This window comes from Acomys minous (genome assembly GCF_964271855.1).
Source record: "Acomys minous genome assembly, chromosome: 7".
In the NCBI taxonomy this organism is placed as follows: domain Eukaryota; kingdom Metazoa; phylum Chordata; class Mammalia; order Rodentia; family Muridae; genus Acomys; species Acomys minous.
The window spans coordinates 88653499-88666027 of record NC_140488.1 but is presented as its reverse complement, the minus strand read 5'-3'; the positions used below and the strand labels follow the sequence as shown (position 1 = coordinate 88666027).

Sequence of the window (12529 nt, the reverse complement as noted above, 5' to 3'; positions counted from 1 at the left end):
CTCCCGGTCCTCCTACCCTTTACCTCACTTTTCCAAAAGTCTCCCTATGCTTCACCCAGTGTTTGACTGTAAGTCTAAATATCTGTTTCAAAGTGCTTCTGGGTGGAACCTCTCAGAGGTCAACTTAGCTGGTTTCCTTTCTGTAAGCATAGAAAAATATCATTACTAGTGCCAGGTGTTGGCTCTCTCCCTTGTGGTGGTTCTTGGGATGGACATTCCCTCAACTTCTGCTCTATTTGCTCCACATTTATCCCTGCACGTATTGTAGACAGGGTAAATTTTGGGTCAAAGTTTTTGTGGGTGGGTTGGTGTTCACCTCCCTCTACTAGGAGACTTGTCTAGTTAGACGGTGTACTCTCCAGTCTCTATGACCCCTACTACTAGGAGTCTCTGCTAGAGTTCTCCTCATATCCTGTCGGAGCCTACCCTGACTTAGTTCTCCAGCTTGTCACAGAGATGTCCCCACCCACAGTTTCTCTTTCCTCTGCAGGCCTTTTGTCCTCCCACCTCAGCTCACAACAAGTCTGATCTCCACCCTCATATCTCTCTGTGCTCCCTCTACTACCTTGTTCCTTCTCCTTCTGAAAGAAATTTAAGCATCTTCCCTTGGACACTCTTTGTTACTTATCTTCTTAGATCTGTGCATTATGGTATGTTTATCGTCTACTATGGCTAAAATCCACTTACTTAAAAAGTGAGTACATACCATGTATGTCTTTCTGGTACTGAATTACCTCACTTGGGATGATCTTGAATGCAAGTTTCATGACTTCCTGGTTTTCAGTAGCTGAGTATCATTCTATTGTATAAATGTACCACTGTTTCTGTATCCACTCTTTGGATGAGGGACATCTAGGTTGTTTCCAGATTCTGGATATTATGAATAAAACTCTTAACATAGTTGAGTAAGTTTTCTTTTTGTATGGTGAACCATATTTTGAGCATATACCTAGGAGTAGTATAGTGGAATAGGTTAAGATATTCCCAATTTTCTAAGAAAGTGCCAGGTTGATTTCCAAAATGGTCGTACAAGTTTGCACTCCCAGAAGCAATGGGGCGGGGGGGGAGGATTCCCCTGTCTGCAGATTCTCCCAAGTATGTGCTGTTATTTGAGGTTTTGATCTTAGCCATTCTGATAGGTGTAAGATGGAATCTCAGAGTCATTTTGATTTTCAGTTATTTCCATGAAGAATAAAGAGGACACTGAGCATTTATTTAAGTGTTTCTCAGCCATTCAATATTCCTCTACTGAGAATCTTCTGGTTAGCTCTGTACCCCATTTTTTTCCTCCTTTATTAATTTGTTCTTGTTACATCTCAATGGTTATCCCATCCCTTGTATCCTCCCATTCTTCCCTCCCTCCCATTTTCCCCTTATTCCCCTCCCCTATGACTGTTCCTGAGGGGGATTACCTCCCCCTGTATATGGTCATAGGGTATCAAGTCTCTTCTTGGTAACCTGCTGTCCTTCCTCTGAGTGCCACCAGGTCTCCCCCTCCAGGGGACATGGTCAAAGGTGAGGCACCAGAGTATGTGAGAAAGTAATATCCCACTCTCCACTCTACTGTGGAGAGTGTTCTGTCCATTGTCTAGATCTGGGTAGGGGTTTGTTGGTGTTCAATGTTTTGGGTTCTTTATATACTTTGGATATTAGCCCTTTGTTGGATGTAGGATTGGTGAAAATCTTTTCCAAATCTGTGGACTGTTGTTTTGTTCTATTGACAGTGCCATTTGACTTATAAAAGCTTTTCAAATTCAAGAGGTCCTATTTAGTAATTGCTGATCTTAGAGCTTGAGCTATTGGTGTTCTCTTCAGGAAGTTGTATCATGTGCCAATGAGTTCAATACACTCCCCATGTTCTCTTCTAATAGACTTAGTGTATCTGGTGTCAGGTTGGGGTCTTTAGTCTACTTAGACTTGAGTTTTGTACAGGGTGATAAAAAAGGGTCTATTTGCATTTATCTACATGTAGACATCCAGTTAGGCCAGCACCACTTGTTGAAGATGCTTTCTTTTTTTCTTTTTTCTTTTTTTGTCTATTGTATGGTTTTTTTTGTTGTTGTTGTTCCTTTGTCAAAATCAAGTATCTGTGAGTATGTAGTTTATTTTTGGATCTTCTACTTGATTCCATTGATCAACTATTGTATTTCTATGCAAGTACCATATAGTTTTTATTACTGTTGCTCTGTAGTACAGCTTGAAATCAGGGATGGCAATACCTCCCTAAGTTCTTCTATTGATAGGTTTGTTTTAGCTATTCTGATTTTTTTTTTTTTTGCTTTTCCGTATGAAGTTTAGAATTGTTCTTTCATGTATATAAAGAATTGTGTTGATATTGTGATGAGAATTTCATTGAATGTAGATTGATATTGGTAAGATGACCATTATTACTATGTTAATCCTACTGATCCATGAGCATGGGACATCTTTCTCTTCTAATATCTTCTTCAATTTCTTTCTTTAGAGAGTTCAAGTTCTTTTCATACAGGTCTTTGACTAGCTTCGTTATGGTTACACCAAGATACTTTATATTACTTGTGGCTATTTTGAAGGGTGTACTTTCCTTGTTCTGTGGAGGAGAAAAACATTATTTGCCAGGTGGGTGGAAGGCAAAGGAAATACAATGGGACATGTTGATTAGTTGATTCTTACTATTTCCTTTTACACAGAAGATGAAGTGAATTTGTTCTAGAAAAACATTAAAGACACACAAAGTTTTGAAATAGAATAACTGCTATCAAGAAGTAGAACAGACTAGAAAATAGACCACGAAAATGAATCCATGTGTGGTATTGGGTGAAGAGAAGGAGCTGAGGAAGAACACATACATATGATTTTATATTTTAGTAATAGTTTGTGTTTGTGTTCCATGTATTTTTGTAGTTGTGAAATTTTTATTTTATTTTTTAACATTTTTAACATATACATTTCTATTATTACACATATATACAACAGGTATATAGCAATATACAATAGGTATATAGCAAGAACAACCATGACACAATCAGGAATTATATAAATGTTACATTCTTAAAGTTTTGGCTATATTTATTTGACATCCTAGAAGAAGACATCTTTCCTATCTTGGTGCATCTAAGTTTCTGAACGTAGATCAATCTCCATAACATCTTTTCATTATCAACTTAAAACATCTATCTAGACCTAAAAGCATTTTAACTCCTAAACAACTAAGGTTCATTGTAAAACTCAGCTACCTGGTCTTCAAATCCATCAGAAACTTGAGAAGGAATAAACTTGATTACCTGAGTATGTTGGGAGTGTAGGTTAGTAGCTTGTAGTTTTGCAAATGAGAAGATGACAGAGATGGTTTTCTACCTGAATAATCATCCAAAACTCTCTATAATATTGGAGCATCTTCTTCAGCCTTCTGGCCCAATATATCTGACAGACAGATCTGTGAGGCAGGAACTATTGAGGACTTGCTTACACTGTCTTGGCAGAGTTTTGGCTGTCAATTCTCCCTGTGTTAAAGCTTGCCCTTTATTTAGACGGAATTCTGTCTGCAGTAGAAATGAGGGTCTTTTTCCCAGTGGCTTGTTTGCCACATTTGAAACAATCTACATAAGGAGGTTCTTTGATGCTCATCATGCTCTTAGATGTAGGTTGGGTGTTGCCAGGAGTTAACCTATCTCATTGACAATGAATCTTTAAAGTAATAAAAACATTTTAAAATGCCATATTCTGCATGCCTCTGTGGTTTTTGGAGACCTTGTCTACCTATTTTGCCGTATCTTTCTATAGAGTCATATCTATCTGCTGGACCTAAGATGTATATTCTTGTGATAAAAGTAGACTAGCAATTGATATGACCATGATTTAATCCACTAACATTTAATTTGTATAACTTATTTCTCCTAAACAGCTTACTATAGCACTTTCAAAGCATTAGAAGTAAACCTTGTATTATAATTGAGTTATATGGGTACAATAACTCATATTAGAGTAGAATATGTATATATGCATATATATACATAATATGTATAAAGAATAATCTTACATTTGAACATAATACCACTGTATCTAGAATTAAATTTATTTTGCTTCTATATACAAAAGTCTATACCAGTGAATTAAAAATACCTTGTGAGTGACAAATGAGGTATTAAGTTGAGGAGTAGACTCACTAATCTACATTTTGTTCTATCTTCCCTATATATTTCTATATTGCCCTTCTTTCTTTTCAACGCCTTTTTCCAAACAGGGTGTCAACATCCAGTATGCTGTGAACAATGTATCTTATCAGGTCTGATTCAATGTCAGTGTCTGGATCTTTTTTTCTGAAAGCATATAATTTCTCACAAGCATTTTACCATCCTAAAATTATAAGTGAATAAAGTGTGTGTGATGAACAGAACAATTAAGGCTGACTTTCTGTTCTTTGTATGAGCAGGAAAAGAATAACTCTGTAAATATTCATTCATGCCATATGAAGAATGGCATCTAATAGTAATTCATAGGGGTTTTGTGGTCAACCAGAAACATTGTCTATACCTGAACATTCACCTTTCAGTTAGTCTCAGAGCTAGTCCTGTATGGTGGGATTAGCAATATAAGTCCCTGCTTGTTCTGCAGTTTAAATTGTTCACATCTTGATTGTAGCCTCATTCCTCCTTTGTCCCCTTTCCCTCCCACCCTTAGTATTCAGACATGGGAGCCCTCTTCCCCTAATATCTGACCTCAGCCTATCAAATCTCATCTGTATTAGCTGTAACCTCTTCCTCTTTAGCCTGGCAAGGCCGTCTTGCCAGGGGCGAAGTGATCTAAGTTCTGTGGCCAGAGTGCATGTCTGAAGTAGTCCCTGCTCTCCACACATGGGATCCACAAGGAGACTGTGTTGCTACATCTGAGCAGTGCGTCTAGGTCCACATCATACATGGTCATTGGTTGATGTTTCTGACTGTGTTTTGTAGTGTAGTTATCCTGTATTATGTGGCTCATGTCCGATTAGTCGGACATGTTCCATGTATTTTATTGTATTTATGTTTATTACTTAACTTCAATGAAGAATCTGTGGACTGTTTATAAGACAATGACAGTGAGCCCAGATAATTTTTTGGTATTATTTGCCTTTTTTCATTCATTAAAAATAAGTTTAAGTTGTTCAAATGAAAATTCATTCATATTAAAACAAAGTATTTGTATTTCAATGAATGTATAGACTTTGTGTAATGTTACAGTGAGGAATGGGTGTTGTTTTGTGCAATGCATGTTTTCGGTATATCAATAAATCTGTGGTGCTAAAATTGTAATGGGACCCCTTTAACTCTGTTGTAATTGACTCTTTCTATAGCTTTTTATGTTGTTACCATTTTATTTGCTATACTTGATACCTAATTAGGCAGAGAATGGATTACAGAATAGATAAATTATCTAACAATATGCTCTGTTTATATAACATCTAAGTAGATTATTTTCTGTGATTGCATGTGACCACCAATAATAAACTGAAATATTTTACAGGTATTATATTAGTCAGTTTTCTGCCAGTGCAATAAATTCTGGAGATAACAAAATTATTATAAAGTCAACTTTTCTCTTGGCAATTCAAGTCCATGATTAGGTAGGGATTTTTGTTTTGTTTTGTTTTACTTGTATTTTTGTGTCTTGTGGAGCACACAACATAAGCAGAAAGCACATGGAAACAAAACCCCCCATCATTTCATGGTAAAGAAAAACAAGACAGACCAATAAGGATTTATAATCCTCATCTTCAGTTTCCCAAAGCCATTCCCCTAGATCATGCCTGTTAAGGATTTCCAGACTCCCCCATGTTGTCAAGCTAGAGATGAAGCGTTTAACACATGGGCATTTGCGGGTACCTGTAAATCAAGTTTTGAAACCCAACTTCGGGCTTTCATGTAAACTAAAAGTCTCCTCATTTTAAAAACTATTTTCCATAATGAGAACTTTCATATGATTAGTAAGCCAAATAGTACAATGAACCGTCATTAAAAGACATATTCATTATCTTCTTGATAGGGCTATTTAGCCAGCATTTGTTACTTTTTGTGTTTCTTTCTCTCTCCCACCATTTTCTACCCCTCTTCTTCTTCTCTTTAAATCTCCTAACACTAGATTTGAGAGAAAAATAGGATAGAGGAAAAAGAGGGCATCCTAACCAGTAGACTTTTTTCTACTGGTTAAGGGTATCAAGTCCGTGGGGCAAGTTTGATTTTAGCAGTCAGGATACCTAATTTCTTCTCATTTCTTTTTGTATGACTACTTGACAAACTGCAATCAGCAACAATCAATAGCATCCAGCCATCATCCAGCCAACAACAGCAACTCTGTCTCTCAGGGCCCTAGCATTTACATACCCTCTGAAAAGTTACCAGAATTCCACACACCAGCAAAAACTATCAGCAGCTCAAAAAACCACACACCCTGTTAGAATAGGAAGGAAATCATAGTCACCTGCTGTGAGGCAGCCTCATATTTCCATACCTGGAATTAAAATGAGAACATATTCCCATAGCATTTATGTGGCTTTTTTTTTTTTTTTAAGAAACCAAAATTCCAAAAGGCTTACTACAGTGGTTTTTTTTACCATACTTTTAAAGTTATTTGTTAATCTGTTGATTGAAAAATGAATAGACCAGCCTAAAGTCCATTTTTAGCTCCACCCCATGTACATTGAGTATGATTTTGAGCAAAGTAATTTTCCATTGTATTCTTATAAATCCTGCTTAATATCTTTTAAATTTCCATTTTCTGCAAATGGTATATTTTCTTCAATACTGGAAAGTGGTGTTAGCAAATTCCAAAATTGCTTAAGTAGTATGTTGCTTTGTTTGCTATGGGAAAATGTTTTTATTAACAATCAAATACCTTGAAATGTTTCAAAAGGGGAAAAAACTGAAAGCTTTGCAGTGACTGAGAACCTACCATTTAGAATCAAGAACCTGTTTTGTCATGTAATCTCTTTAACTACACATAATCCTTATTCATTTCAGATGCATTCCAAAATAATTCTGTAGTATCAGTTCATTTTAAAAATATATTTTATTAATTTATTCATATTACATCTCAATTGTTATCCAATCCCTTGTATCCTCCCATTCTTCCCTCCCTCCCATTTCCCCCTTCTTCCCCTCCCCTATGACTGTGACTGAGGGGGATTACCTCCCCCTGTATATGTTCATAGGGTATCAAGTCTCTTCTTGGTAACCTGCTGTCCTTCCTCTGATTGCCACCAGGTTTCCCCCTCCAGGGGACATGGTCAAAGGTGAGGCACCAGAGTATGTGAGAAAGTCAGACCCCACTCTCCACTCAGCTGTGGAGAATGTCCTGTCCATTGGCTAGATCTGGGTAGGGGTTCAAAGTTTGCTGCACGTATTGTCCTTGTCTGGTGCCATAGTTTGAGCAGGACCCTTGGGCCCAGATCATTTTACCATTAAACACAATACATATTTCTTTTATCAAGAGCTCATTAGTCAGTGACATTTGTTTTGTCTATGCCAACTTAGGTTTAGAATACATCTTGGTATTTCATTTGATTAGGTTTTATGAATAAAACATACATACCTATGTGGTGTGTGGCTCTAACAAGATACAAAGAGAAAAATACCATAAATCCATGACTGAGTATGTGACCATAGGATTATCAAGAAGAAACGTGACTAAATGACCATCTAGGGGAATAATATAGCTCTTGAGGTGCATTTTGCACATGAAATCACAGTGTTGGCTAAATTGTTCACTACATTCCTTCCTCAACAGAAACATTAAGTATTATGCATGTCACAACAGTGTATACCCCTAGCATATCATGGATGTGTGCTGAGAATTTGTTGTTTAGTCTTCCCCATTTAGCTTACATAACAAGGCCCTTTATGCTTGTGTCCATTACTTAGATTTACTATCACAATAACTGTGTGTCTTGCTGGCTGTTAATTTTTTTACTTTTGCAGTTGAGGATGCTGATGCTTGCCTAGTAAATTAACTTTTTTCTATTAAAATTTGCTATTTTATTACAAAACTAGGACTAGAATCCCGAACACTCTGAAAATCAAGGTTACTTTCTAAAGTTCAATATCACTAACTTCTAATTCAAAGGCTATAACATCAGTGCTGAAATTGCTATTCTTTGTTCATGTATGTTCAAAATAGCAATAATTTCTTTTTTAAAAAATTATTCCTTCCAGGGAAAAAACATAGGAATTTATTTCCATCAAGAATGTTTATTAATAAGCAAGCATAGCTCATTTAAAACCTTGAAGTGAAGAACTGGTTAGTATTTAATCAACTGACCTCTTTCTTTTTCTGCGAGATTGTGATTCTTTGAACGATTTCTGGGTTTCCCATTTGACAGTTCTGGAGACCGGTACATCAGGACACATGCTGTGTCCCAGTCTGTCATCCTACATCATACATTTGGTTATTTACTTCCCTTCATTATCCAGCATCTATTTACTGTGTAAATCAGCTGAGAAGCTTTCTGCAATGGACTTCTATGAGAAAAAATGTGTATTTCTGAGCTGCTTTTCAATTACAAACATGCACAGATTGTCTGGGTTTATGTGCATATATTTTATTATTATTTCACTTTTGTATGTCAGTGGAATCTGGTGTAAATGTAAATCTAACAGTATGGGCTCTAGTGACCAAGTGCATTGCTGTAAAACATCTTTGGTCAATCAATCTCCTGGGGAAATTGTTGCAAGTGTGATAAAATTCTGTAATTTGAATTGCTGCCTATTATGCACAATTACTATGTCTGTATGCTTTCCAACTTCCACACTGAACCATTTCCAGGATAACAGCTTCACTTTGATGATCTTTAGATTTTATGCCATCTTTCATCTCTTGAGAAAATGAAAATACCTGTAATGCTTCTCAAATTTTCCGCATGTGGTTGTTCAGGGTCTTCCCTGGTGATTACTGCCAGTTAATCAACTTCATTGCCCAGCTTTCTTTTCTTTTTCTTTTTTTTTTTTAACCCAATAGGCCTTTATGGTCTAGTTTGTTATGGCAAGTCTAATCTAGTTCACTGTCCAGTAAATATTCCTTACATATTCTCCTTTTGTGGTACTGAGGATCAGACTAAGAGCTCCCATATGATAAGCAAGCTTTTTATCACTAAGCAGAATCTGAAAGAAACTTAGCCCTAATCTATGGTTGTAACTTGCCAAACCAATCCATATAACACATAATGTACCACTTTTGACAAAGATAACCTTTAAGTTATATACATATATGTGTGTGCATATATAGTATATTTTATATGTTAAATAATACCTTAATATATTTATTCAATTCCAATATATAATTAAAATTATACTGATCCAAAATACCTAAATTGGTAAACAGTCACAAACTGAATACATCTGTGTAATTACTATACAACTCAAGAAACAGTAGTATCAGAGCCTAGTCAGACCCTTTCATATGTATTCCACTGACTACCAATTTAGTGGCAACTGATCTCCTAAGATCTAAAATCTTCTATTATTTTTCCCGAGTTTATATGTTACATTTAATCAAACAGCATTTTAGTATCTACTCGATTGTAACTGGATTTTCTACTCCTCAACATTATATCTTTTAGGGCTCTCTATATTGTTGAAAATAGATGTAAATATCTCATGCCTCTCGATATACAAGATCAATGGACAGATGGATGGATGGATAGATAGATAGATATAGAGAGATAGAAATATATATAATATAGATATACATTAACTTAAGAGGCCTGGAAAGTGAGAGTCTTTTGATAAATATAAATAAATATTAATTTCTCTTGACTGTATATCTGGAAGTAGAGTTATAAGTCAAATAATATATTTAATATACTTGAGGAATTGATTGCTTAATTCTCTAAAGTATTATGCCACGTCCTTTTGTAAAGGAAAATATTCCTCCATAATTTCTGCTTTTCAAAATGAATTATCATATCTTTACCTTATTTCACAGTGAGTCCTACACCTTCAGTCTTCATAGAATCCATCTAATAGTACTTAGTTAAAAATAATACACTCCTTGTGATTATTACCTTCTACAGTTCAATATAGTTATAAATTTTAAAGTGCCTACAAAATATCATTAGGTTTCTTTGAAAATAATTTTAATCATTTTTAAAAAATTGTTTACATATATATTTATATTATTACACATATATACAATAGACTTCCTATAGCAAGAAGAACCATGAAACAATCAGGAATTATATAAATGTTACATTCTTAGTATTTTGGCTGTTTGTATTTGAATTTAAATCAATCTCGATCACATCTTGTTATTATCAACTTAAAACATATATTTAGACCTAAACACATCTTAACACCTAAACAAATAAGGTTAATTGTAAAACTGAACTATTTGGTCATCAACCCCATCAGAGGTTTGAGGAGTAATAAAATTGATCACCTGAGTATAACAGGAGTGCAGGTTAGTAGCTTCCCAAATGAGAAGATGACAGAGACAGTTTTCTACCTGAACAGTCACCCAAAATTCTCTTATAATGTTGGAGCATTATCTTTAGCATTCTGCCCAATATATCTGACAGGCATATTTGTGAGGCAGGAACTATTAAGGACTTGCTTACCCTGTCTTGGCAGAATTTGGCCATCAACTCTGCCTGCATCCAAGCTTGCCCTTTTTTAGGCAGCATTAGTTTTATATACAAATACTCTTCTTTTTTGTTTTAATTTTTTCACTTCATATCCTCATCCCTCCTCTTCTTCCATCCTGCCCTCCAACCCTCATTCCCCTTTTGCCCCTCCCTTTCTCAGAAAAGGGGAGCTTACCTCCTCATACCAACCCACCTTGGCCCATCAAGTCACATCAGGACTAAACACGTCCTCTTCCACTGAGGCCAGACAAGGCAGCCCGGCTAGGGGAAAGTGATGCAAAATCAGGCAAATGACTCTATGTCAGAGACAGCTCCCTTCCCACTTTCTAGAGAACCCACATGAATATCAAACTGCCCATCAGCTGTATATGTACCAGGGGCCTAGGTCTAGTCCATGCATGCACTTTGGTTGGTGGTTCAATCTCTGTGAGCCCCCATGGGCCAAGGTTAGTTAACTGTGCTGGTCTTCTTGTGGAATTCTTGTACACTCTGGGTTCCTCTATCCTTCCTCCCACTCTTCTACAGGAATGCCCATGCTCTGCCTAATGTTTGCCTCTTGGTCTCAGCATCTGTTTCTATGAGCTGTTGGGTGTAACCTCTCAAAGGACAGTTATGCTAGGCTCCTATCTGCAAAGTATCATTAATATTGTCAGGGGTTTGCTCCACCCCCATGGGGTGAGTTTCAAGTTGGACTAGTCACTGGCTGACCATTTTCCTCAATCTCTGCTCCATCTTTATCATTGTACATCTTGGGGGTAGGATACATTTGGGCTTTGGAAGGTTATTGTGTAATATCTCTTTCATAGTGACATAAGTATCAAATACATTTGTCCAAATACACTTGTTAAATATGTATAAAGAAGATGAATTCTTGTCTTTTTTGTTCTCCTTTGCATGTGAAGGCCAAAGGACAACCTCTGGAGTCAGTCCTAAGTTGCTTTTTATTATTTTTTTCAGACAAGGTCTCTCTTTAAATAGGCTAGCTACCCAATGAAATCTAGGAATTTTTTTGTCTCTGCTTCCCATTTGGACTCTGGGTTCAGAACATACAAACTCAGATCCTTACACTGACAAGTTGTGTGCTTAAGTCATAGAGCCAAGCCCTTTAGTGCCTTTCTAAGAGATAATTCTTGTTTTAGATTAGAGATTGTGAATAAAATTATAGTTCTACATATAGCATGAATACTCTAGTTTACTTTCATTAGACTAATTTAATAGAAAGTCAAATTTGCCACCTAAGTAAAGAAATCATTTTATTAATTATTCTACCTTTTTACCAATAGCATCTTAAATATTTTAAAGAAGAAATAAAAATGTGAAATGAAGTTTGGATGCTAACTTTCAACTGCCTTTTTAAAAGTAGTATTTACTGTTATTTTTTTTTTTCTTTCATGCCAGTTGAAAGAATTCAGATTCAGTGGGATGAAGTACAGGAACACCTGCAGAACCGGAGACAGCAATTGAATGAAATGTTAAAGGATTCAACACAGTGGCTAGAAGCCAAGGAAGAAGCTGAACAGGTCATAGGACAGGCCAGAGCTAAGCTAGACTCATGGAAAGAGGGTCCTCACACGATGGATGCAGTCCAAAAGAAGATCACAGAAACCAAGGTTAGTGTCAAGCCTTTCTTTTTTAAAAGGAAAATTCTTGTTATAACAAAGGATATCATGCCATAGATTAAAATTAATTATTTTAATGAAAATCACAACATTTTGAGACTTTGTACAAATTAGAGGGAAACTGATGGCCCATTGCAACCTTAAAATTCATTTTCATCTTGTAGTAGTATGCACACAGTTTCTTAGGTTTTTTGTTGCTCTTGCTCCTGTTATTGTTGTTATTGTTGTTGACACAGGTCTTACATAACCTCTTCTTGCCTATACTCCTAATCATCCTGCTTACACCTCCCCAAAACTGGAATTACAAGCATGTGCCTTG

General features: G+C 36.1%; 1 protein-coding gene across 10 annotated transcripts in view; it reads left to right on the top strand.

Moving 5' to 3' along the window:
- Positions 1-12529, top strand: part of DMD (dystrophin) — a gene marked incomplete at its 3' end in the record, with an annotated part of 2106393 nt that overhangs the window by 1506509 nt on the left and 587355 nt on the right. For all 10 annotated transcript variants that reach the window (XM_084788839.1, XM_084788837.1, XM_084788840.1 and 7 more), the window contains one exon: positions 11990-12201. In XM_084788839.1, the coding sequence (XP_084644965.1) occupies positions 11990-12201 (212 nt within the window). The remainder of the gene's footprint in view (positions 1-11989; positions 12202-12529) is intronic.